General features: G+C 40.8%; 2 protein-coding genes across 4 annotated transcripts in view; one reads left to right on the top strand and one right to left on the bottom strand.

Moving 5' to 3' along the window:
* Positions 1-41: 41 nt before the first annotated feature.
* On the top strand, positions 42-13,939 carry dlst (dihydrolipoamide S-succinyltransferase). The gene is made up of 15 exons (XM_072689161.1): positions 42-191; positions 2,971-3,004; positions 3,159-3,198; positions 3,311-3,372; positions 5,821-5,895; positions 6,248-6,303; positions 6,771-6,879; positions 7,019-7,180; positions 7,361-7,440; positions 8,006-8,103; positions 9,145-9,275; positions 10,021-10,094; positions 10,286-10,369; positions 12,742-12,909; positions 13,039-13,939. Exons 1-15 carry the CDS (start codon positions 129-131, stop codon positions 13,171-13,173), a joined length of 1,371 nt encoding a protein of 456 aa, XP_072545262.1. The 5' UTR covers positions 42-128; the 3' UTR covers positions 13,174-13,939.
* Positions 13,940-15,109: 1,170 nt separating this feature from the next.
* The window catches only part of rps6kl1 (ribosomal protein S6 kinase-like 1), a 13,239-nt gene continuing 914 nt past the window's right edge, over positions 15,110-27,434 (bottom strand). Inside the window, exons 2-12 of one of the 3 annotated variants that reach the window (XM_072689159.1) lie at positions 26,151-26,289; positions 23,793-24,111; positions 22,776-22,900; positions 21,654-21,746; positions 20,066-20,113; positions 19,308-19,440; positions 17,860-19,188; positions 17,333-17,422; positions 17,167-17,249; positions 16,752-16,847; positions 15,110-16,660 (exon numbers count right to left, since the gene is read on the bottom strand). In XM_072689159.1, the coding sequence (XP_072545260.1) occupies positions 16,550-16,660; positions 16,752-16,847; positions 17,167-17,249; positions 17,333-17,422; positions 17,860-19,188; positions 19,308-19,440; positions 20,066-20,113; positions 21,654-21,746; positions 22,776-22,900; positions 23,793-23,928 (2,244 nt within the window). In that variant the 5' untranslated portion in view covers positions 23,929-24,111; positions 26,151-26,289 and the 3' untranslated portion in view covers positions 15,110-16,549. The remainder of the gene's footprint in view (positions 16,661-16,751; positions 16,848-17,166; positions 17,250-17,332; positions 17,423-17,859; positions 19,189-19,307; positions 19,441-20,065; positions 20,114-21,653; positions 21,747-22,775; positions 22,901-23,792; positions 24,112-26,150; positions 26,290-27,434) is intronic. The other 2 variants (XM_072689158.1, XM_072689160.1) reach the window with 2 other exon arrangements.

Here is a 27,434-nt window from a genome sequence, read left to right as displayed (position 1 = left end):
CCCCTTCGGCTGGCTGGTGTTGGTTCGCCCCGGCGTGGTTGTGTCTCTCCGGCGCTCCTCCTGCTCCCTCCTGCGGGCCTTTACCGCTCTGTGTACGGGAGACGCGGATTGCTGGCTGTGCAGCCGACATGTTGTCCCGTTCCCGGTGTCTCACCCGCACCTTCGGCCGCTCCATCTCCGCCCTTCGGCAGGTTGGTGTCCATAGCTTCTCCTGTCTGGGTCTGATTGAATGCATATCGCGGGTGGCATTACTGTCAGCTGCTTCAGGCCGGGCGGTGTTCGCTAGCTTGGGCCTTGCCCGATAGACCAAGGGCAGCATGTCACCGCTGCTTTCGGTCAACTGTGTCGGCCTGCGTGACTCGTTATTAACCTTTTATTAACAGGTATAAGTTGTTGGACTTGGGCTCTTATTTTTGCGGGTGAAAAGATCGTTGTTTCTGCAGTCTTACATTTAATTTAGGCAAGGCTTTGCTGAGGTCATTGGAGGAAGCAGCAGCAGCAGCAGGAGGAGGGTGTCTTCCATGTTGAACGCTAGTTAGCTTAGCTTAGCATAGCTTAGCATAGCTTAGCTTAGCATAGCTGCCAGCCAGCCTGCCTGTCACCTCCGTTTCTCTCCACTCGTGGAGGTCAGACAACATTGTGTTATCTATAGCATATTAGGAACCAGATGTGTACACATTAGCCCTTAAAATGTGCTATTGTACCCCGTGTATCGGTTTGTGTATTAGCTAGCTAGCGCTAGCATTAACCGGCTAGCCCGGTTCACATTGCAAGCCACTGTATGGACAGCAGTGCTAGCTAGCTAGTTCGGTTAGTACTTTAAATTAGCGCTGACAGCTTGTTTTTAAGTATTGACCAAACGTTTTATAGCCTAAAACCCATCAAATATTTAAAAACCAGGCTTTAACACCAACATTATCATGCGGTCGATGTTTGTTCCTCTTCATTTCCCTACCTAGTGCTAACGTTAGGCCTACATGTCAAAGTCCTCCCTAACTTGTTCACCTTGTGTTGGTTACTCCACAGTGGAGGTGTTTAACACACCTACTGCAAGGGTAGTTAGCTATACTACCTGTGTGAACAGACTCAACACTACAGGGATTATGTGCTAATTGACTGAGTGACCTCTCAGCCTCCTCTACATCTGCTCATTAAACTGCCCAGTCAAAGTGATGTGGGCTGAGTGGCCAGTCTTTCAGTAAGACATGCAGTTTCTCAGTGGTAAAACCTTGTTTGGATACACTATAAATGATGTGTACATACTCACATAAGCATTAACTTGAATTAAACTACATGTATATATCAAATTCAGCTTTATTTTCCTTAATTGTAACCATGGTCCTGATCTTATCTCAACTAAAAAAAAAAAAGCTAGTCTTAACCTAGACCCTGACTCTGTCTGCTGTAAAGAAGCAACTATTAATAAAAAAAAAACAAATAAAACAAATATTAATCTGATATTAAAGCATATTAATGGTAATACAGCACCACATAACTGCAAGTGTTCTGATACAGCTGTGAACAGGGTGTGCTGTGGACTAGGCTGATTTATTTTATACCATTAAAAAATGTATAAAAACAGCAGTTTTGACACGATTGCTCTGTTTCGTAAGACCTCTGCATGTTTACGCTCTAATAAGATGCAGAAGTGATGGCTAAAATAATTAGTAATCACATTATTCCTATTGTAATCAATAGTGATTGCCATATTGGCAGCCAAAAAGACAATAATGAAAATATGGTTTTAATATATATTGAATATTTATTTATATTTGTCCTTATTTGTCCTGGTCAAATACTGAGTATATATCAGTTCAGGTAATTTATTTACCTACCTATTTAAACATAATATGTATATAAATATGTGCGTCTTCTTTTATGTGCGGGTACCACTGAACATCATTACTATCATTGCTGATGTTACTATTACTGGTATATGTAATGGTAACAATTAACTTCATACTGTATCTTTTATAAGGAACCTTATGGGCATATCGTGGCCTCTGTAAATGTAGTCCATATGTGGTTCATAAGTTTACTTGTTGATAAGATATTGATAAAAAAAAAAAATGCCAACATCATTCTGTTAAACTAAATTTCACCAGTCTTTGGAAGCCTGTGAATCACTACAGTGTTATTGCTCTTTTTACTTCTGTACTGTGTTGTGGTGCAAAAGCCATAGTACATATCACGTCATGAACTTTGCGTCTTGTTTGCACCCTTAGCTGTAGAGGCGGCCTGTAGGTAACATTTGTTTTTTGACGTGTCCACTAAGTCATGTGACTGTTGTGAGTGACTTGATGGCATGGAGCAAATGGACACGGACGCAGAGCTGTAGAGAAATACTTTATTTGCTGTTATTGGATATTTCTGGGAAAACAAATGACAATTGAAGCAATATCGGTATATTTGTTTGTGGGTGGTGTACAGAGCCTTTTTTAAGAAAGTGTAAAAAATGGGACAAATGTAAGATTTCTGGGTGGTTTTCCATTGATTTTTAAGAACTGGACTGAGTTTCTCTGCTTCCTACATGACCTCTGTCTTTGTGACCTCTGTACCCGCCAGTGGAGCGTCTTCCAATTGTTTAGTCCAAATTTGCGAGCCCTGCTATCTTGGTGTGTTTGCTGAGATTTCAGAGTCTTGTTAGAGGGTTTATATCTTTACTAGTAGACCTCCATTTCCCTTTACATTATGTAGAACTTATTGTGAAATTTAACTCCCTACTCCAATGACGCAGGTAACACGTCAGCTGTACAAGTTAAATATAGCTGGGGGGGGGCTATAAGAATTTCCCTAGGTTTAAAGTACACATGCCTCCCAGCTATCTGTTTAAACTTCTATGACCATGGTCTACTCAGTTAATATAGTTAAAGAAGTCCCTGAAGTGATTAATGGTGGTTTCAGCTCATTTGTTTAGCAACTTTTATGCCTTAGATGCTGATGGATTGATGGCCTTTCTTTTCTTTATAGGGTAACAATGTTCTAGCAAGAAGAGCTGCTTCAGGTAAGATTCTCAGCTAACTAAGCTCCAGTGAATTGTCATATACCGAAGACCATTTACTTTCCATTAAGGAGTAAAGTAAAGTCTTGTTGGCCAGACGTCTTGACGTATCATTTAAACACCCTCTAAAAAGTTATTTGGTCTGAATCTCTTGCAGGCATATCCTCTTCTCAGTGCATCACCTTCCAGGACAGTTTGTAAGTATTTCTTTAGGTCTGGCTTAGACCGTTGATCGTTAATTTGTTGAATTGCCAAACATGTACCTTTTTAAATACTGTAATTTATAAACTTTTGTACTTTGAATTGAAGGAAGTGTGAGACCAGGCCCAGCATCTTCCAAATCAGATACTTCAAGACCACTGCGGCTCACAGTATGTAATGCATCACCAATAGTGCTGCAAAATATGGATATATCCGACATAAGGAACTAGGCTTCAGATCAGCATCTGCTTTACATATTGCTGATATGCACAGTTTGATCAATTTCTAAATCTTAATAGAAACCAAAACTTTCCATCCATTACAAAATTGACTTCCATGCTTCCATGAGTGGACCAGCGGAATAAGGCAGTGTGGAATCCTGGTCATGCTGCTGGCCATTGGTAGCCGGGGCCCTGAGAGAGAGCAAGGCCAATTGTGTGTAAAGATGGCACTTTCTCCTCACATCACTCAAGTGCAATACTGGCTGATGCTGACGTCTGCTGACGTCTGCAGGCCAATGCATCAGAGAACTGTACACAGTGCTTTTCTCTAAGGGCGTTGGAGCAGTTTGGAAAAAGGTGATGGCTGGCTGCACACAGAGGAGGCGTGTGTTCACCCTCCCAGTGTTGGGAGCATTGCATGTGATGGGGGAGATTATGTATGGGTTGGGTAGATATGTAAATATGCCATTAGTTTTATATATTTATATATACACTACTAGGTAGCGTATACAACACTAGGTAGCAATGGCTAACTGGGTAAAGGGAAGAAAAAGAGGAAAGTGCTCAGTTCTCCTTCTAGTTATCTGTAGCTCCTTCACTTATGCCTACATTGTGATGATGTGTTTTGGGCTTTCTGAATTCAAAATTTTTTTTTCTCTTCCCATTTGTTTATTCATTTAAAAATCTGTCCTTGGGGGGAGGGGACGACTAATCAACTAATCTGACAAGTCGTCAAGCAAATTAGCTGACACTAATTTAATAGTCGATTGGTTTAGTGACATCACAAGTGTTTCTCGCACTACAAACACTTCAGGATGCAGGTCAGAATCAGAATCAGAATCTCTTTATTTCACCAAGTATGTTACCCATACAAGGAATTTGTCTTGGTGAGAGCAACACGTATGACAAGTAACAAAGAAACACAGAACACAGTCTTAAACTAAAGGAAAATGACACTAAACAATAAATAGGGTAGGGGATAATTAAAAAAAAAAAGTAGAAAGTACTAAAGGTAATAAAGGTAATAAAGAGCTGAAAAATATATTTACAGAAAAGAAAAGAACATCTGTACAGGTGTGCAAATAGTCATAGTGCAAAATAGGCAGAGTGCAACCCCAGATTAATTGCCAAAGTTTAACCTTAACAGTGTGGTTTACAGTTTACTGCAGCTGTTACTTGTTACAGTAATAATTCACCCAATCTGGAAGCAGAGCTGCAGTGGAACCATACAGACTGAGCAGCTGTCTGTCATGTAAGCAGAGCATGGGGATTAAACCATTACGGAGCCATTAGGCAACATGGCCACGCCTCTGCAGCAACATCACTGTGGTGTGTGAGTGGGTAGAGTTAGATTTGTGTGAGGTGTGGGAGTCTTATATGGACACAGGCTGAGTGTAAAAAGGAGAAATCTTTAAGTCAACCCAGAGATGTTACAAATGAGGAGACCGGTAACTGATTGAAATATAGGAGCTCAACATGCCGTCTGCTTGCGGATGAAGTATTTATCATAAGAGTCATGAGAGCAGGAAAGTGAATTAAAACTATTGTTAGTTAGAAAATGCATTAAACAACCTCAAGTTAAATTTGGAGTTGGTTGGTAATTGAGCGATTCAATAATTGAATCAATTTAACCAATCATTTATTTAAATAATCGCTAGATTAATCTGAATAGTAGTTTGTTGCAGCCCTAAATTACCTAATGGAAGATTTTTAATGAAGTTAACAAAAATTACAAGGTGTAAAACTCAAATTCATATTATGCCTTGTTGAAACATGATTTGCACCCCTTGACAAAATAGATCCTTAGACATTGCTAAAAAAAATCCCCACTACATCCCCTCTCATCAGTCAGGTACCTTTTCCTAATGAATAGATGTCTGCTAAACTCTGTCTTCATTATTTTTGTAGGAATTCACATTATTATAGAGAGTTACTTTGTTCCATTGAAAATCCAAGCGCTTTCATGCAATGTCGCTCTTTGAATTGTCCAATTTTGAAAATGGTTCATGTTTTACAATGGCCTGTTGCACTACACAAGACTGTTGATCAATTTTAGTTGAGTATCTTGTTAGCTGGCCCCCTGCCCTGCTTATTTTGCTGTTTTCCCTACTCCCAACCCCCTGATCTGACCAATCCGTTACCTTACAAGCCTTCTCTTAGTTCAAGTATGTGTGTTACAGCAAGAGACCACTAAAATGTGCAAGGCAGGGCCAATTTTGAGAGCCTCATGCAAGCCTTAGAAGATTAACCTGGCCAGTTAGTGTTTACCGTCCAGCAGTCTAAATAGATTCATCAGTAGAGAGAGCTTTCATGCTGCTTATCTGAAAGTATTAGCCTTCTTGCTATACATAGCGGCAAGGAGAAAGGCACTCATAAAATGTTGTTCTTTTATCACAGGGAATGAGGTTATTACTGTCAAAACCCCCGCCTTTGCTGAGTCCGTCACAGAAGGGGATGTGAGGTGGGAGAAAGGTATGAATGTTTGGATTTTTCTCAGCCATTTAAACCATTTCTTCGCTGTTCAATGAAAAAACATGCATTTCCAAAATGGTGACTTTATAGGAGAAGCCCATAGTCTTAATTTTGAAATAAAAATATGAGTTTATTCCAAGTGATTTAGAACATTTTTTATTGGGCTGTTCATGCAGTATTATTTACAGTGTACCGAAACAGCTACAGGGTTTAGACCATAAAGAGAGAACTAAAAATGGACAAAAATGAAGATACATGTTTTTAATTGGACTGCAGGAATGTATAGCTTGTGTTTGTGTTCATAGCGTTATTTTATTAATTCAGTAATATATTAATTGTTTTTGTCTTTTAGCTGTTGGGGACACAGTCTCAGAAGATGAGGTGGTTTGTGAAATTGAGACTGATAAGGTAAAATAAAAAACAAAATTGAATTGATGATTAGGTTGTTGTTTTTTTTTGTTTTTTTTTTCTTTCATTTTTTACGAATGTGATATTGTCGAGATGAACCATTAAAGGCCTTTTTCTCAGACCGGGATTAAGCCTAGTCATGGCCTGTGCAGCATTTTCAATTGTTCAATTGTTCAATTCATTGACCGGAAAATACAGTCTAGGACTAGGCTTAATTTCTTCCTGGGAAAGTTTCATTATTATTATTATTTGAATTACATTGATACATAATTACATTCACTTTCAATTAAATAGAAAACAATGTCAAAAACATGACAAGCATGTAATGGGCGTTTTTTCTCTATGCAAAACAAGACTAACCAGCTAGATCTCTAGCAATGACTGACTGATTTCTGAGGATTAATTTTAGCAGTTGATGCCAGTGCAGTTTCTACAAGTAATGTTCTTCTCCTCCTCCTTTTCTTCAGACATCAGTGCAGGTGCCATCTCCTGCTGCTGGAGTGATTGAGGAGTTGCTGGTTCCTGATGGAGGCAAAGTGGAAGGAGGCACTCCTCTGTTCAAGCTAAGAAAAGGAGGTTGGTATCTGCGCATCGATGTAAACAAAAAAAAAAACAAATGCTGTGTTCATGGTTATAGCAGACTTTGTGCTCTTTTACCAGCAGAAGGATGATTGAAGCTAATGTGTTTTGCTCTGTGGTTTCATGCTGTCCTTAGCTGCTGCTGCTAAGGTGACCCCTGCCCCAGCAGCAGAAGCACCTGCAGCTGCAGCCCCTCCCCCACCACCTCCGACCCCTGCTGCTGCTGCAGCCGGGCCTATCCCAACCACTATGCCCCCGGTGCCACCAGTGCCAGCACAGCCCATCACTTCTAAACCAGGTAAGCTACACACTAATAATGCAGGCCTTATAGGGGAAGGTGTGATATATAAAATAAGAGTTTTATTTATGTGGTAATCTTTTATGATCAGCAGTTATGATTTTAACGAAATCGTTTTGATACAAGGTCACCTCTAATGTCTTAATGTCTCTCCCCCCCCCCCCCCCCCCCACCCTGTAGTTTCCGCCATCAAACCCACTGCAGCGCCTGCCGCTGCACCTACAGATACTGCAGTCAAGGGGGCCAGGTCGGAACACAGGGTAAGAGAGGATGCATTGAGGTTGTCCTGGTTTTAGAGCTGTAACAGCAGTGAAAAGTACAGTACTGGGTACCTGTAAAATTAGAATTAACAGTTCTGGGCAGTATCTCAATAGAAAGTTTGTATTTTCTTAAAGAAATGCTAATATTAAAATAAATACTAATAACATTTACACAGAAAGGTGTGGTTTTACACGACCATGTTCATTAAAACATCTACAGTGCTCTCTTTATAGGAGTCTAGTGTTTATAGTTGGCATTCAACACCTTGTTTGGTAAATCAGTGCTTAATGATGGTAAATCAGGTGAACGGGTGATGGAATTGAACAACTCCAGGTACAGCTTTGTTTTTCAAGTTAGCTCAGAATATCTTTTTGTTTTTTTTTGCTGTATTTATGTTTATCTACACCTGTTCTAATGTGATCCATACGGTAGAATCTTTTTTTATTGCTGAGATAAATGGTTGTAAATAATATGCCTAAACTCTTCACAGTACTGTATTGTCTGTCATTTCATGTAACTTTGCAGACCATCAAATTCTCATGATTCCTTTTCCTCAACCTGCAGGTTAAGATGAACCGCATGAGGTTGAGGATTGCTCAAAGGCTCAAGGAAGCCCAGAACACCTGTGCCATGTTGACAACTTTCAATGAGGTGGACATGAGGTCAGCTTTATTACAAGTGTCTCTTTGTTTAGTCTAAAAGGATAATTCTTGGTTCTGCCAGTGCAGAACAATAGATCTCTTTCAGAAGACACTCTCGGAGACTGAGTTCAGTCTTGTAACAGAGCAGTGAAAATCCTGCCTCCTGTCCAAACCTGATTAGAACCTCAGCAATGCTAACACAAATGGTTATAGATTGGAATCTGCCCTACAGGAAAGGCTTTTTGAAACCCAATGCCCACTTAAAGCGTGGAATGTAAATATTTGGTACTAATGTCGGTAAAACAAAGATAAGATTTGGGTAAAACATGGTTTATTAATTTACAAGGAAACGTTAATGTCCTCAGAGCCCCTCCCTCGCTCCAGAAGATGACACTTTGAGGATTTCTCCCCGGCGCAAATGGTGGTGTCAGCTTTCGGCTGCTCAGGGGTTTCGTACTCGCGCAAATCTAGTTGGCATTGATGGGCTGGAGGAAGACTCCGCAGGCCAGGGTTAGTCTGGAGACGAAGGAGCACGGTCGGTCAGGGGCCAAGAGCATCTGCCCAGATCTCCCCTGAGAGCGGCCCTCGGAGAGCGGCCAGCGTGCAACGTTATGGGCTTTTATGACAGGCCAATAAGATTTGAGAGGTTTGGAAAGTGAAGATTTTTATCTCGTCTTCTCTCCTTTCTCGGAGAGTGTGTGTCTTGGGACGGTGCTAATTCTGTTAGCGGAGAAACCCTAGAGCTTAAGCGGAGTTAGAGACAGGAAAACAGACAATTAAAAAGAGCTGGGCAAGTGCCCCATTTTTATCATACACTCAGACCACTGTCAGTAAAATCCCTGGTGTAGGACTTCAAGGTTGTTGCTTCTACAGGAAATTTTGCATTGCTGTCAGTAGCAACCATGGGAACCATTCATCAAAAAAAAAAAAAAGTCTCATTTTCTGTAAACGTTGTTAGTATTTAATTCTAATCGAATGTAAGCGCCACTTCAGCCATTGAACATGACTGTCCGTTGCTTGCCGTCCATGCTAATTTTGCCCTCTTTGTCCCTTTGACTCTAGCAACATCACAGAGATGAGAAAGGTGTACAAAGATGCTTTCCTGAAGAAGCACGGCATCAAACTGGGCTTCATGTCTGCCTTTGTGAAAGCCGCTGCCTACGCTTTGATAGACCAGCCTGCAGTCAATGCTGGTACGTCCTCCAACCCCGACCAGTCACGTTTTCAATGTCCCCACTTCAGATTCGACTAGCAGCAAGTATGTGTGGTTACTGTGGTTGTGCATTCTGAGTCTAAGATCACGATTTACAGACTACCTCTCCCCCGCTGCTTCCTTCAGAACCGCAGAAGCCTGGCCTACATAGGCAAGCCACTCTTAACCAGGTTTTATCTTGGTAGCAAGCCAATATGTACTGCAGCTAAAAGGGACAGCGGTTTTCCACTCACAAGTTGTATCTGATCTGTTTTCTTGAATAGGGTTAGTGATGTCTAAACATGGGCAGTAATTGCATTTACGCTCAGATAGATTTGATATCTTAAGCTTATTTCAGCCTCATTAAAAACATCACTTAAAGTTGCAGCACACAAGTTAGGCAGCAGCATCCAAAGTCAAGATTGTGAAGACGAAAATATAATGGAGATACGCTGATTAGCCATAACATTAATACCACCGGCCTGATATTGATTAGGTCCCCCATTTTAACATATCACCTTCAAGAACAGCCTGTTCACTTGCTGCCTAGTATTTCCCCTTTACAGATGCCACTTTAGAGGAAGATGATCAGTGTTTTTTCACTTAAGCGGTCAGTGATACTGTCAGGGTATGGCTGATCATTGTGTGTGTCTATCAGTATGCTATGTGAAATTGCATACTTTATGAACTATATTAGAGACATATTTGAATCTTGGTATATTTATCCTTGTTTATTTCTTGTTTAGTTATCGATGACACAACCAAAGAGATTGTTTACCGGGATTATGTGGACATCAGTGTGGCAGTAGCAACACCAAAGGTAATCTTGTTAATCTTATTAACAGGTATTTGCCAACAGATGTCTACTCAATTTGATGATGTATGTGAAGTGGATAAACCAATTGAATCAGTATAGTAATATTACTCTTATGTATGATAATTCATGTACTGTGTGAATGCCATGACTTAATAAGTTGCACCGAATTCAGTGAGTATATCTCTTCCTCACAGGGACTAGTGGTACCAGTAGTTAGAGGAGTGGAAGGAATGAACTTTACTGACATTGAGAAAGCCATAAATGAGCTTGGAGAAAAGGTAGGAATCTTTCACCTCTCTAAAATTAAAATGTGTTTCTAGATGCGTCACACACTGTGCATCATAGCTAATTGTATTGGCTGTTTTCAAGCTTTCATGCTTCTAATGCACTTTGTAGCATTAGTGAATTCTTGGACATGAACACTCTGGTTTTTCCACTGCAGGGCTGAACACGGGTTTAGGTTCTGATCATGTAGGTTAACCGCTACGGTGGATTTTTCACACGGACACAGTTCAGCAAGGAGCGCTTACAAACCCTGCTGGGTTTTCTCAGCCCAGTTAACTAACTGTGCTTGGGGCCACAGAACCGTTCGGTGGGAGAGCTTAATGGCATAGGGTCCAGTGATTGGCTCCATATTTGCATTCTGCAAGACCCTGGGTCTTTGTTTCCTATACAGAAAATGGTGCAGGCTGCATCTGAGTACAATAATGCTTCCAGATTAGTGCTCCAAGTCGGCTATGGGCCTCATCCAACAGCGCTACCGTGGTGTTGGACGAGCCCACCAGTGGGGGTGGGTGGGGGGGGGTCACGCTAATATCAGTACTACAGCATTAGCATGGTCCAGCTCCTTTAGTGGAAGCTAGTGTTACCTTTGTGAGGCAAACACTAAAAACTGATTAAAAGGTGATGTTTGTTTAACAGCTGTGCTGAACTGTGTTCATGCTTTTGTGACTATATGTTGTCTTTTATGCCAGGAGCACAGCTATAGCTATGTGTTAGCATGGTGCTAACTGCATGCCAAAGTCTTCACACGCTCACATCAGACTTGTTTACGTTGTTTCCTGCATTATTTGGCATCTATAAAATGGCCTCCTTGACGTGGCTTGAGACGAGTGTGAGATGCATGCAGAATACATGAAGCTAACATATGAATAATGGCCTCAGGGAGCTTCCGTTAGCTAGCTAGTGCTACATTAGCCCGACGCATAGTTATGAGATGCAGTGCATTTCCTAGTTCTGATTTAGCAACACGGCAAATGTAAAAAGAAACTGACCGAGCTAATGGGTCCATCCGCCGTGGAACGGTGCAGTGCAGCCTTAGTAACTATTTGGTTCTGCAGTGAAAAAGGGGTCTCTGAGTACGCAAGTGAACAAGCCATGCCAACAGACCCCAGTATTTGTAGTAAATGGAACAACTAACCATATGACCTAAATTAATGGTGGTTTATATTTTGGGCTAAGCAGATGTTAAGTGAAGGGGGGAAAAACTGACACCACCTAGCTTCTATAAAAACAAGCGGTTTATCCAGTAGTGCCCTTTAGCATGCTACAGTAGAACATCAGAGTCTTCGTATTTTATTGGTACTTCAAACCAATGAAGGTTGAGCAGTGGATGTATTCAGCATAATGCAATAAAATGTACTTTCTTCTACATTTTGATATTTGTTTATTTGGTTTCTGTTTGGTAGAGAATAAACTAATAAACCACTCAAAGTCGTTTTAATGTTTTAAGATGTTACAAGATGATTGTTCAGAGTGCCTACATTTGCCTAACAAACTTTAGGCAAATGCACAACCTACTGTTAACCTATGTTAAAAATAAGGGTGCCAATGTTCAGTAAGCAAAACACTTTTTTTACATTATTACATACAGTTCTTCTGCAATAATGTGATTATTACTGTATTATTAAATTTACTTCTATGGAACTAATACACAATGTATGTAGTTTCAAAAGTTCCATAACAATCGTCTGATAGCGCGTCAAGGTTGCATACATAACAAGCAACGTAACTTGATGCATTAATGTTGAATTTTGTAGATATATGGTCGCCGGATACACAAAAGCTTTTCTTTCATAAGTGTTTTCAAATGCAATTCTGGAGGGGGGATGTTTTTCTAAAGATTTCTGTTCCTTGTTGTTTTCTTTTGTAGGCCATTTGTAGCCTTTATTCTGAATTTTACGGCTTATCATAAACATAAGGGCTTTTTTGTCCCAGTTAAACCAGTGCAGGAGAGCAAACTGGACAATAAAACACAGTTAAACCAAACTAATAATGTTTGAAAAATATAATAACTGTGTGGTGACCTCAGAAAGCCATTCATTTTCTTATGTAGACTCTAACAGTACTTTAAAACAATCTCTATTTTAATCTTATTTCTGGTAATTTAAATATTTATACTGATCATTTTGAAGGCTGACCTTCTGGACTCTTGGCCAAGACAAGTGTCAGGCTATCATAAGGTTAAGAACGTATAAGGAAGAGTAATAACAATAAGATTAATAATTGTTCTTAAAGTTAAAAACAAAATGACAATTCTTAACAACTCTTTCTTAAGTATGAAGAAAAATGCTAGAGCTTCTTTAAATGTGGCTCAGCTTGTAGAGCTGTTTTCTGTTCCGAAGCTAACAGACTGCTTTATTCTGCACAGGCTCGTAAGAACGAACTGGCTGTGGAGGACATGGATGGTGGCACGTTCACAATCAGTAATGGTGGAGTGTTTGGTTCCATGTTTGGGACCCCAATCATCAACCCTCCCCAGTCTGCCATTCTGGGCATGCACGGCATCTTTGACAGGCCGGTGGCTGTTGGAGGCAAGGTATGTTATGACCTCAGTTTCTCGAGTTTGACGGTTGATCTGTTTTTGTTTTTGTGCTCCTTGCCTTTTCGTCTGTCAGCGCCTCACTGTTTGGCTCCTACCTTACTCTCCCTCTTTTTGTATTTTTAGGTTGAGATCAGGCCCATGATGTACGTTGCTCTGACCTACGACCATCGTTTAATTGACGGCAGAGAGGCCGTCACCTTCCTTCGTAAGATCAAGTCTGTGGTTGAGGACCCCAGGGTGCTTCTCCTGGACATGTGAGGCTGTCCTTTTAAAGAAACGCACATGAATGGCAGACTTCCTCAGATCACAAAACAAGTCCCAATCTCACACAGAGTGGTTATTATGTCCCCTGATATTCCTTGCTGCATATAATTTACTACATTGGTTAACTAGGGAAAGAACACTTTACTATGTCAATGGTTCATTCACTTGAAAGCAAGAGAAGGAAAACTAGTTAAAAAATTGCATGGGCTAGAGTGATGAAACTGTAATATTGTACATGTTCTCAGCTGGGATCTTATTTTCTTAGCAGGAAGGCTGTCATGCAGTTCATAAGTGCTTTTTGCCATTTTTTAACATGTATAATTGTAATGCTTATACAGTTATATGAATAATTGTACAAGTTTTATAATTATCAAACCTATAACTAAGTTGCTTAAACTCTGTCCAGGTATGTCTGTCTAAATGGCAAAGCAAGCACAGTAGATTACAGTATATTGTATGTTTCATCTTCTCTGTAAAAAAAAGTATTTGAAGAAGTTGTCATCCATCAAATGAAAGGCAGACCAGAAACACTATGTTCCACTATGTTCAAGGTGTCAAGTTCTGTTTTTTGTTTTGTTTTTTTGTTTTTTCTTTCCCTCTTTTTTTTTTTTTTTCCACACTTTGTCACGTACGTAACTTTGGTATGTCCTTCAAACAACTGAGGTCAGAATCAATGGGAACAGACTCTGTCTATGCTGTTTAAGCAAACAAATATTTAATGAGGAAATAAGCTTTTAAACAAGTAAATTGAAGAAAATTATTCCTCGTCTTGGCTTTCTCGTCCTTTTTTCTTCACAAACATCACAAACGTCAATAGATTTTTATAGAACGTCAGAAGTGGATCAGCCGCATCTTTCAATTTTTTTTATTTAGAGGAAAGTCCAGGCAGACATATAAAACCATGTGGTTAAAAATACATGCACACTGCGGGTAAGTGTGCTGAGCTTTTGTCATTCTGAAAGTAAAAAAACATAAATTCGTCAGACCTGTGTCACATCTGTGACTTAAGCAGCAAGACAGGATGCGGTAGCTGTGCTATTAAGTTGAATGCCTGCCGAGGGGGCTTGTGGTAATATTAGCTGCTTTATTCTCAGGCTCAGAGACCTACACAAACCAAGCATTCAAAATGACTACTTCTTCGGATCGGATTTTGAAGTAACGAAGCACTTGCACAGTATATCGTTGTAGTAACGCAAAAGACTTGTATCTCCAAAACGGCAACTTTACTGGAGAAGGGGGAAAAATTTCTGGAAGTCAGTGTAATAAAACACTAGTGATTTTGAAGCATTTCTATTGGTCCATTGATTCTAACTTTTAGCACCAATATATGGAACAACTGCCAGATTCACATATCAAAAAGTAAACAGCAGCACAAATGGAGACAAGATTTTTGCTTGACAACTATGATGTGAAGTTTATTTGAATTATCAGCAGATCAGAATTTGATTAGTTTTGGTTTGGCAAAAGAAATGGGTAGCTCGTCTTCAGAGCATTCAAAGTAAAGTTATGACCGTTTGGGAGAGGGATCACGCCCTAAACAACTACTCCTCTTCCTTCTCTCTCACTTCACTTTCATGATGAACAACTTCACACCCACCTCGACCCCATCTTCTCCAAGCTCACTCGATTGAGCCTCACCTGAACTCCAGCCCAAAGTCTTCTGAGGTTACCTCACCACAACAGCCTAACAGGCAAAATGACTCTTAACAAAGAAACAATACACTTGAATGCTTACATATAATTATAGACGCTGACAAACCAATAAAAGTGATTGATTTTATTCCGTTTTAGTAATGAAAGAACAGGAGTGTCCAAAATATTAATCAGTAAGATTTGTAAAAATGGTCACTATTTCTCATGCTTGGAAAACATGGTCAAATGCAGTGCTAATACTGGACATATTGCATATCACTTGTACATCTGTCAAACACAAGTGCAATAATATTTTAATGCCCAAGAGGTCAGTACAGGCTACAAATAAAATACGTACAGGGTAGTCTGGCTCTCAGTTCACCACAGGATTTAATGGAGGACATGGTATTAATCAGTCAGTTCAGTTCAACAGAATGTCAGAAGTGCTTTACTGAGCTGTAGCCCACCAACCTGCTTGTTCTGAAGTTCACTGGATTTATTAGGTATAATCTGCCTTAACGCTGCACTTTGTAGATGCACTTTGTAGGCATGCAATTACTGACTGTAGCCCATCTGCAGCCCCACCTCCATCCGTCACTCTTCAGATACTACTGGAGTGGTAAACTATTCTCTGTTCAGCAGCAAAGGTGACATTTTAGCAGTGTATGTGTGTGTGTGGTGTCCAACAGTGTTGCTGAGATTTTGTCTTGAACACCTCAGTATCACTGCTGGGTTAAAAATTCTCCGCTGACCAAAAGCTTTCAGCCAGCAGTCATCCTGTGGTCAGACACTGGAGAATGACTAAAACAAACTGCACAGACAAAATAGAACTGAGAGTCTCTAACTGTTCACCAGCAAAGCGGGAGCCGCAAAAAAAACCAAACTAAAAACAGATTACACACGCATACCGCTGCCGCCGCACTCTTTCATTGTTGGTGTTGCTGTTGTGCTGGGTGTGATCCACTATATAAAGAATATGGTCACTTTCCATTGTTGTACATTGCCAAGCTACAGATAAACAGATGCCTAGAAACTGGAGATACACAAATTCAGAAATTTAATTCAATTTTCACTACTGGAAAAAACCCACACAGTCTACCTTAATATTGTAACTTTCAGTGAAGGTCGGTGTAAAATCATTTAATTTCATTAATTTTAGAGCATTTCTATGAAATTATGTAAAGACCAACAACCTAATTTATAATATTTTAAAAAAAAATCAAAAATGGAGATGCAAGATTTTTGGCTGACTGCAAGAAAACGTGCCTTGTGTTCATCTGTTAATGTCTGAGCAAAGCTTACGTGCACACTAGAAGCATAACAGTTCCCAAAAATTAAAGTTTGATGTTCATTTCTGTTGCCAAAGGGCTTCAGTGATCTTCTACACACACTGAGTGGTATGAGTTTAACCTCTGATGTTGGTTTTAATGAAAGATGAATACATGAGAACCTTGAGGGCAAAATTAGTATTTGACCATGTATGGAAGTTGTTCCACCCTTGCTACAAAGTGCACCTACACAGCAGCATACCTAATAAACTGGCAATACTGCATAACAAGCTGATATTATTTGCAGGTCTGCACTTAGGAAGGCTGGCTGGAGAATGCTCGAGATGCTGCATCTGTTGGTCACCACCAGGGGGTAGCAGTGATGCATCCATAAGCCTTTCCATGAGCCACTGGGCAATCCAGCCATATGCCATTCGGTGCCGCAGGCCAGGTATTCTCCTCTGTGTCCATTAACTGCTCAGTGTGTGCCAAGCAACAGAGTTAAAGAAGGGATGACACTTAATGTCGCTTACACCTCCACCTCCAGAACCCAGTCGACAGCCAGCGTCATACTGCAGGAGCTGTGATGGAGAGGCAGAAGGTGCAGTGGATTACCTGGTTTACAGGTTAAATGCACCTGCTTCATTTACCTGCTTAGAAAAACAGACTTACCTCTGTGAGCAGGGAGGCAGCAGCAGTGCTCAAGTGGTCTGGGATGAGGAGTTGTGTGTGAGGATGCACTCCTGTAGGGTGGGACTGCCAGAGAGGCTGACACCACAGAAAAGAGGCCTGCTGGTTATTTTGACTGTGGTAATGTCCATTTTTTCACCAAAAGTGTTTATACAGGCTTAGTTTGCAGAAGTGACAACCCCAGCCCTGCCATTTTAGTGTTTACCCCACTACCAAGACACCTGATCCAGCTAATCAGCTAGTTAGCAAGCTCTTATTGAGCTGAGAATGGTGTGTTACGGGTTTCAGCACTGTATATGATCCAGGAAAATGTAATTATTGTAATTATTAACCACCCACTAACGTAATTCAGGCTGTACAGTCAATTCACTCACTGAAGTAAACAGACGTTGCTTACCATTCCAGTAAGAAGTTCAAACAGTAAGGCTCCGAGACTCCACCAATCACAGGCCTCAGTGACCTTGCACACACCCCCAATTTCTGTTCCCAAAAGATTAATCGCATACAGGTAAACTGCACATGCATTACACTGCATTTCTCGAACAAACGAACTGTATGCTTACCTGGCGCACAGTACATCTGCTCTACCGCTTTAGGGCTAATTTCAAACTGAACCTCAGTCCACTGTCCAAAGTATGTCAGGCACACGTTTCCTGTTGAGAACAGATGTCTTTAGCTTTGGATGCACACATGCTGTTTGTAAATGTGTGTGTGTAAAGATATAATACCTTTCCAAGCTGAGCTCATAAGCACATGATATTTGTAGAAACTATTAACAACAGCTGGAAAACATACTGAAAACGAACCTTAAGGGACAGTTTGGGTACTATATCAACTATATTAAACAAATTATTAAAAGTATAGAAAAGTAAAAAGTTAATGAACTGCAGTAATAGAGTAAACCAGCCAATACAAGCAGAGCTTATAAATTTTCCACAAATCTTCCACAAATTTCCAAATTTCCACAAAGGTCTCTGTAAGTATTTGTACTATAGTACCACACCATATATACCACAGTATTTTGCCATTTTCTGTAGGCCATAATACTGCAGGCCGCACCTGTCACAAGAACAATAGCAACACCACTTACCATTGCTGTTGAGCAGGACGTTTCTAGGGTTGAGATCCTGGCACACAATGCCTTGCTCATGAAGGCTCTCGAGTGCTAGGAGGATCTGAGCACCCCACATTCGTACCTCTCCCTCAGGGAGGCCCCATCGACCATGCTGGGGCTTTGTGCTGAAGCTTCTGGCTCTAAACTGGGGCTGGTGACACAGGCCATCAGCCTCTTTATGCTGCTCCACCCCTGTTCTATCCTTCCTGTGAGAAGAGCTTCCAGCGTCGGTGGCAGGGGGGCTAGACAGAGGATCCCTCGCTCCTTCTCTAAACGGAGGACTGAGGAGTTCCCAACTCTCCTCTCCAACCTCCACAAACTCTCTCTGCACCTCCTTCACTCCATCCTTACGTATACTGTTCATCTGAGGAGCCATCTTCATGAAGTTTACGGAGAAACTTACAGGTCTTTGAACAGGTCTGTGTTCCTTTGGAGAAACTGTGCATGGTCGAGAATTTCCTGAGCTCAAGCTTGCCACAAACTGCACGCCTTCAGCGTTCACAACAGCTTGAGAGTTGTTTTGTCCATTAGTAATGTCCTCCTGGTTTTGGCTCTGCAGAGGTAAATACAGGGTGTTGGGAATTATGCGGACTTTCTGCGGAAGCACATTGACAGTGCTACAGAGGGTTGGCTGGGTGTCCCCTCCAAATAAGGAGCTCAGAGTGATCTGAGGTACACTGTTAATTCCGAGAATATCTGAATTCGACCCTGTAGCTGTTACACCACTGTGGTCCTGAGCAAGTTGAGCAGCATTCCAGGCTTTGTCCAAATCTAAGCTGGAGTCAGCCCACTCGATGCGGACGTCATTTCCTAAAAGGTCAGTGGTAACACTGAGCGGATCTCGAGTGTCCACTATAACACAGGGATGAACAGGAAGTGGCAAACTGTCCTGAGATACAAGACGATTGTGCTGACCATTAGCTGGACCAACACTGGAAAGCGAATTTGTCCTTATTGCGCCACAGTTGGAGGATTTCTCCTGCTGCAATCCAACCTTTTCAAATCTGGAATTTTGCAGGCATCCCGTTTCCTCGCAGTAGGAGTGAGTTCCACAGCTCTCCAGCTGATGCTGCGTCTCATTCCAAGATGCCAGCGAATCTGTGTCTGAGCTTTCCACATTCTCCATTTTAAGAAATGCTGGCACCCTGTGGTATTCCTCTCCATTCAGGTGGTAGAGTTGGCTCAGAGCTGGGGAGGTGTAGCTGTTTTTTAGCTGGATCTTGTGCTGGTGGGGGCTGAAGCAGTCAGGATGTTCTCTGGCTAGCTCACTCCTGATCTTGTGCAGTTTGGAGAAGAGTCTACCACCTGAGGGACAACAAAAATAGTTCTTTACAAATGAGAAGGTTCCAGTATGAGAAGTCATTGGCACAGTCTACCAAATTGGCCACTTGCTTGGCACAGACCCGAGTAAGTACTTGGCTCACCTTGAACATGTTCCAGATGCAGGAACACTGAGTCCTCACTGATGTAGTACCTCAGTAACTTCACCATATATGGAACCCCCTGAGGAATGATAGTGGGACGCTCTCTGCTCTCCCAGCTGGACTTAGCCAGGCTCTAGGCATCAGTAAGGATTATTAATGCATTACAGCAGACATTGCTGGGTATAATGTGAAATCAATAATTACAGTATAATTACAAATACATTTAGATTTTTACATTTGCAGTTATTTTGGCTATTGTTTTTATATACATGAATTTTAATAAAAGCTCATTTTTCTTTCTCTAATACTGCGTGCAAACTCAATTCCCAAAACCTTACATTTAAAAATGCTAATGCCATTGAAATTGACTCCAATTTTAATGAGCTTTACAGATTAATCTTAATTTATCCAACTTTAATTAAAATACACCTTTGGTGACATACTGTTCATCAATCCTAGTTAACCAATAACCAGTGCTTTAATAAACAACCACAATCAAATCCTGTGTCCACCCTCTGGTTGTCTACTCTTCCAAAATCTTGTGTCTGCCTTTAGCAACATGAGATGCTTTAGACTAAGAGGCACAGTAGCTTTTAAGTGGATCGATGTTGACAGCTTCACTGGGAGAGGAGACCTAAGAGTATTCCCATCGATGCTATCAGCCTTCTGGCCAGACAGCAGTGCAGCAATACACTGTGCAAGCTCCTCTCTAAGCTACAGTTATAGCATTAAGACATGGCCGCTGGCTAAACACTTACCTTAATCACAAATGTCTCCTTGCTAATCAGGTTTTGAACAGTCAGAACCTACAGACACAAGCGCAAATACAGCTTTTAGCTCCGGGGATTCATACACTGGGGAGTTCGTAAATATAGAGCACTCAGTGTAAGAACTAAAATGGAAGCATTGTAGAAACCATAGAGCACCATCACACGGGCCAAGTGACGAAGGCTTTGTTTAGATGTGTTTGCTTTATTATGTCAAATCTTGTGTTTGTTTGTTTGTTTTCAACTGTGAAATTAGTTATTTAAAATGTCACAATTTCTTGCATTACAGATCTGTCACCTAACTCAGTAAAGGTCTTTGGAATACTGAAATATTTAGCTGTACAGATTTAATGTCTGTCTGAGTTCGACTCAAAGTGTTCTCTCAAAGACAGAAAAACAACTGCTTTCTATGGTTACAGAAAATGTACGTTACAACTGTCCTGTTACAACATTAGTTGTATTTTAGTTCATTGTGTATATAGAAAAAATCCAAATGATTCATGATATCAGTCCCTAACATGCCTGCACAGTCCCATAGTGTTAACTCCACTTATCACTTCCATTTGAACAAAGGAAAAATACAGGATTGTTTGGGTGAACTAAGCAAATGTGGGCCATTTCCATCAGAGGTCTAAATTATGACAATGTCTACTATGCTGATGCCGGGGTAATGATAACAAGTGTCCTTCTGGTTATTATTTATTATTGTTTAATTTGATCATCTGAATCAACGCAACATAAATACACAGTAAATATTCTTTAAAAGGTTATTACTATTGGATGTCGGACATGACAGGCCAATGTTAAGCCATTTGCCTAAATTGTTGATAGATATTGTTATTTAGGTACATGACAAATGGTCATGCAACTTTTAGGTAAAGTCTGTATAACTAGGTCACCTAATGTTGTATGCTGGGGTACTGTCAATACAATAAACCTAACATAACACTTTCTAGAAGATAACCCCCAAAAATAATAAATTATGCATGTAAGTAGACAAACTTATGGAGACATACAGAGACAGGCAGAATCTTTACATTGAAGTAAGAACAATATCAATAATAATGATAATAATCAAATAATTAAAATAAGTTCTTAGAACCTCTATAGCGCCTGACACAAACCCAATAACGCTTTACATAGACAACCCCCCCCCCCCCCCAAAAAAAAAAGAGTTCTTTATTTTTAGATAGCTTTACACTAATCATTGTGAGACCAATCATAATATTTAAAACATACCTGATGATACCTTAAGGTTTTGCTTGATTTCCCATATTTTAACCTTGCAGTAAAAACTGTCATAAGCAAGACTCAGTCATCACACAATGACAGTATGAAAAACTGAAAATCCAACTAGTAGAGTCAGATCGGGTTGCATATGGCACTGCATATCATTGTACATTTTTTGAGCGGTCACAGAACTACTGACGCTCCTTCAGATGTTTCACTTCTGTTTTCTAGTTAAAGCCTCCACAGAAGTTATTTTTAAAAAATGATGTTTTGTTTTCTGCTTTGGTTCACACCACAACCCCACCTGCCTTTCAGACAACTAAAAATCACACAGATTTCCTTTCCTTACCTTATCAATAATCCCCACAACTTTGCACATCTCCAGATCCTCCACTGGTGAGCTGAGGTGTCTGATAGACCTGAACCTGAGGCTGCTGTAACCCTGATGACCAAAAGTCACATAAGCATTACTGCAGAATCAAAGCTGTTTGAGTTTGTGCATGGCCTCAAAGCCAACAGTCCAGCTTCACAGCTTCACAGGATTATACAACATGCGAGGGCTCAGAGTTGAATGCATTCAGGCTTAATCTCATTCTTCCATGGTAAAGTGAAGAAGGGAGAGAGAGAGAGAGAAAGAGAGAGAGAGAGCTCTACTGCTTTGCGGTTTAAAGAGAAAGAGACAGGCAGCTCAGACTGGCTTTATTGGAGGAGACATCTGTTAGGCTTTGGGTAAACGGGGACTGATGCTGAGATTCTACACCCTTAGCACTAATGCTTGCATTGTATTAATGAGCACAGAGTAATGTTAAGTGAGTAAAGTGGATGGGTCAGAGCCTAAACAAGCAAAGTCACATCGCCTTTACTTGAGAAGGTAAAAACCTTCTTAACTTTCAATAAAAGTCCATCTAAAAAGATTTAATTCCATGTCATTTTGGAGCATTTCTATTTTTCCATTCATCATGAAATTCTGACAATGTAAAGAACTGCCAAATTCAGACTGAATATATAGAACAGACTTTTTAGCCATAACACCTTATCTTCATCAACAGTGGCATCTGTCTGCGGGGGGGGGGGATGTATTAGGCAGCAAGTGAACAGTCAGTCTTGAAGGTGATGATGTGTTAAAAGCAGAAAACATGGGCGAAAGCATAAGAATCTGAGCCACTTTGACAAGGCCCAAGTTGTGATGGCTAAATGACTGGGTCAGAACATCTCTAGAACATCAGGCAGGGTTCTTTCTGGTACTGGCAGCGGTCAGTACCTACCAAAAGTGAAGTCAGAGAAAGCACAACCAGGGCCATGGGCACCCAAAGCTCACTGATGTGATCCATGGAGACCCCAACTCACAACTTATAGGATTTAAAGGAGTTGCTGCTAACGTCTTGGTCCTGTATATGGAAATCAGTTTTTTTTCTATAATTTAATCTTAAATATATACTTATTTTTTAATATATGAAAGCTTTACTCATACCCCTAAATGTGTGGTTCCTTTGCTGAGGTTATTCAGCAGATGAGAATTGAAGATCTCCTCAGCTCTCTTCAAATACTGAGTAGTCTTCCGCTTCACAGCCTCCCGCCTCTCCTTGTTCGGATCAACTAGAAGACAGAAGAAAAGTTCGCTCACTTAACAGCATTCCTATAAAATCTCCTTCTCTTTAAAATGGAAGTATTATTGCCCAGGGCCCTGGGCATCTAAGTTAAGATCATCTTAACTGGGCGAGGGAGAAGGTGTTCAGTGTGATGCTCGCTCGACCATTTAAGAATCAGCTTTGATTCTTGTGGAAAACTCGGCCTGGGCTAGTTCTAAATAATGAGCTAATGAAATAAAACAATGACCCAAAATAAAGCGTTCCACATGGACGCCTGTGTTCAGACAGCCACATATAGACGACTGCAGTTCTGTGAGGAGCCATTAAGAATATGCTAATGCCTCAGGCTTCAGCTTGTGTGTGTCCAGGAGGCGAGACCGGAGTATGTCAGTGAACAAGGCCATGAATAATATTACTATAGACTTTTTTGGGATGTGTTCTGTAATTAAGGAGGGTAATCAGTAGTTACAACCTGAGCTGTACTGCAAAACCGGATTCATGGTTTAGCAAACTGGTTACTTGAGCTGTATTGTATTTGAGAGGAACTGAACTAGCTATCTGGCATGTTTCCCAAATGCAAGCCAAAAGAGCATGTCAGAAGCTTCTGTGGTCCTACAAGCTTTTTTCACAAGCTTCCGTTTTCATTTTCTCAGGCTTGCTTAAGAGATAACCATGTTCCTGTTTCATTCTACTGTCAGCCATTACAGATTTCCTTACTGACCCAAGCTGTCCTGAGATCTGTCAGAACTGATCAGTCATGTTTGTTGATTTGGTAGGCTGGTAAGAACACTGTGGAAGCAATAGTTTAAGATCCTTTGATATCTGACTATGCCTGACCATGACTAACATGAGAGATGATCTATACGCAGGCACAATCCAGGAAGTTAACACTTAACTACCTTGGACTCCATTTAGCAGCAGGTCCACGCCGTTCTTGTAGTAGCTGAACGCAGCCTCATAGTCCTCATTGACCTCCCTGTCCAGGGCCATGCGGATCTGCTTGGCTGCGTCCACCAGGTAGTCTCTTTTAGCCATGTCTGCCCAGGGTCCGCTCTGCAGAAGCCCTCAAGGAACCAGAGTCCACAGAGAAAAGGACAGAGCAGAAGATGTGGATGGAAGGAATTGCTCTTAAGAAGAGCCATATGGCTGCGGTGGAATCACTCCTCCACCAGGCTCTGCAGACGCTGCATGGGTAGCTTCCTCACAGCAGTCACAGCTCTGCCAAATGAGGAAAAAAACACGGCAACTATTAATAAACGACTGATACAGAAAAACAACCTCAGAGAAGAGAATGCATGTCTTCCCTGCAGCGGGATATTACATTCTCCACCTGTGTGGGGGAGCCCCGGAGCATGAAATATCAATTCTGGCATAAGGTAACTTTATGAACAATTTTACTTATGTGTACTGCTGACAAATGTTAAATTGTAAAATCTCAATAATACATAATCAAAAAGTGCCCATATCACAGAAAAACTATATATTTATTAGAAGAGTTTGATAACATATGGAAAACAGTTCATGTAATCCATACACTAAAATGAAGATAAAAATACATTATTTTTGCAATGCCAGAAAAGTGCATTCATATACAGCTCTGGAAAAAAATAAAGAGACCACTCCGCATTATCAGTTTCTCTAATTTCTCATAATTTTTTGCATTTTTGTTTTTATTCTATAAATCATTCACATTTCTCCTAAATTCCAAATAAAAATATTGCTATTTAGAGCATTTACTTGCAAAAATAAGAACTGTTTAAAATAACAGAGAAGATTCAGACCTCAGTTAATGCAGAGACATCACATTCAATTCATGTTCAAATTTAATCACTAATGTACAAAGTACTAAGTACTAATGTTTTAACTTTGAGAGAAATCACTATTTGGTGAAATTACCTGACTGCTCTCCATCAGTCTTTCACTTTGCTGTTGGGTGACTTTATGCTTTTCCTGGCACAGGAATTCAAGTAGCTCAGCTTTGTTTGATGGTATGACTGGAATGAACGCATGCCATACATGTAGAGATGCTGATTTAAGGAAAGCAATTGGAGCGGCCTCTTATTTTTTCCAGAGCTGTATATATAATATAATACTATTCAGCAGTTCCACCCCACTCAAACTGAAGTTATATGGAGTGTTTCAACCTGGACTGCTTTTCTGAATAAGGTCAATCAGAACCGAGATCATTTACATTGATCAGTCTCAAATTCAAAACCCATAACAAAACCAGTCTTTTAAATCTGAGAGATAAAGATTGGGAACAAATACAATGGCAGATGGGCCCTGTAAAACAGTAGCATTAGAGCCCTTTAAGACTGTGAGGTTTACTGTTTTGGCAGGTTTCACTGTTTTGAGTTTTGGTCTTGTAAAGTGGCTAAAATCATTACACTCTATACAGAATATTAGACCTTGGGCAATAGAGATTAGACTGCATATAGACGGCGTGTTTCTGGACTATTTGTTGTACTGGTGCACACACAGAATTTAGAGGAGCAAAACAGGAGCCGTTGCTAGTTTAACTAATGCTTTTGCTTTAGCTATGAGCCACCATTACCTTATCTGTTGCATGGCTGACTTTCGTTTAAATATTTATGAATGTCCATAACTCAAATTATCTGGCGTTGACTGACAGCGTTAGCTGCTCAAGCTTTTGGAAAGACGCTGGGGCATGTAGGGCCCCATGAAATGTGGTGTCTGTAGTGAATCTGGGTGCCATGTTCTGAAGTTCTGCTCATCAATTCAGGATAGAATTGACCTTTTTACCACTGTGCTTTTAGTGGGACACAGCTAGAGCTGGACAACTGATACATAATCTAAGCATTTCGAAGATATTTTAAGTGCTTAATAAACACTGATCAGCTGCATGTTTCATTACCAACAGTGCAATCAGACTGCTTTAATTAAATAAAGTGCAGCTGATGTTGAATATAAATCACTGTACTCAGTACAGGAGAGTGTCTGAATAGCAGTTTGTAAGAATCTGTCACTACAGATGTATTTAGTAAGTGATTACATCGCAAAAATGTCTGATATAATATCTTTACCATATCGCCCAGCCCTGGACAGAGCAACATTTTTCTGGAGCATGTGTAAAAACAGTAAATTGGAGCTAATGACACCCCTGTTAACACTTAAGTCGCTTTGGCCAAGAGCATTTGCCAAACAGGTGCAAAACAGCGAAATCTTTATGGATATGCAAAAAACCCAGCCTAACACTACGCAGATTTGTTGACTGGACTTTCAGCCAGTGAATTTACCTGCAAAGTCTCACCTTTTCCCACAAGCGGCATCACAAAAAGAAGTCATGCTGGAGTGCTGTCATCTAATGCCCCTCTCTGCTTCCCCTCCACTTGCCCCACATGAAGGTTGCACACTTTTAAGCTTCGCAGTCTGCACCTGAATGAAAGCAACAGTTAATACCAGCACCAGTCTCTGCACGCTGTGCACCAGATCACCGACTGGCACGGAGAGTCAGTAATGGAATGAGGATGGCTGGTGTTGGGATTAACCTGTTAGACTAGTCAGGCAATAAAACCTCTACTGAAAGATCACAAAGCGAAACACACTCTTGGAAGCACTGGCACACACAGGTCACAGTTCAGTTTTTACTTTTCAAAAGCAGTCACCAAGATTAATACCAAACAGAGTGGACACACCCTGAGGCCTGTGTGTTTTCGCAGTAAAGTGAAATTCTCATGATCACTATTATGTGCAAAGTTCATGACCCCTGCGAAGCTGTTTCCTTTTACCAGGCAGGAACGCTGAGCACTGAGTGCTCATTTCCCTTAAGGTTGGGACAAGTTGCAAGAAACCTGCTTTATGGCCATGCCAGCGGTTAAACATGAGTCATTAGACCTTGTCAACCGGCAGGCATCTGGGTCATTCTCACGAAGCAGCCTCAAACCATGACCACACATATCTGATGGTCATGATCATCATTCAGATAAACGTTATTCATATTCATAAGCAGGGCATCTCTGGACTTACTGACCTGAACCTACTGACACTACCTGAGGATATTTTCTAAGTAGACACCTGAGGTTGCTGTAGACAAGAGAAACAGCTAAATACACTGAAAGGACAAAAGTAATGGGACACCTGCTTATTTATTGTTTCTCCCTAAATGAAGGGTATTAAACATTCATTTCTAATACCTTTTATCTTGCTTTTGTTGGAGTAACTGTCTCTAGTGCCCAGGGAACGGTTTCTACTAGATTTTGGAGGAGCATTGCTGTGAGATTTGATTGCATTCAGTGGCTAGAGCATTAGTGAGGTCAGGATGGTTGGATGATCGCCACCCCACCTCATCCACAGCTCAATGCTGGGGGCTTTATACCCCTCTAGCCCACACCTGGCATTAGATATGGTAAGAGGTTCATGTTTAACTACTTTAGAGAGTCCTATTCTATTAGCAGTCCTTCTCTATAGGGACTAGACAGGCTGTGTGTGTGTGTATGTGTGCATTTGCACATCTGTTTTAGCAATGGGTGCAATCTAAAGGGGTGTCCACAAACATTAAGACATAGATGTCTACAGAGTTT

The sequence above is a fragment of the Salminus brasiliensis genome, chromosome 10 (assembly GCF_030463535.1).
Source record: "Salminus brasiliensis chromosome 10, fSalBra1.hap2, whole genome shotgun sequence".
NCBI classification, from domain to species: Eukaryota; Metazoa; Chordata; class Actinopteri; order Characiformes; family Bryconidae; genus Salminus; species Salminus brasiliensis.
This window is presented reverse-complemented; position numbering and strand designations above follow the sequence as displayed.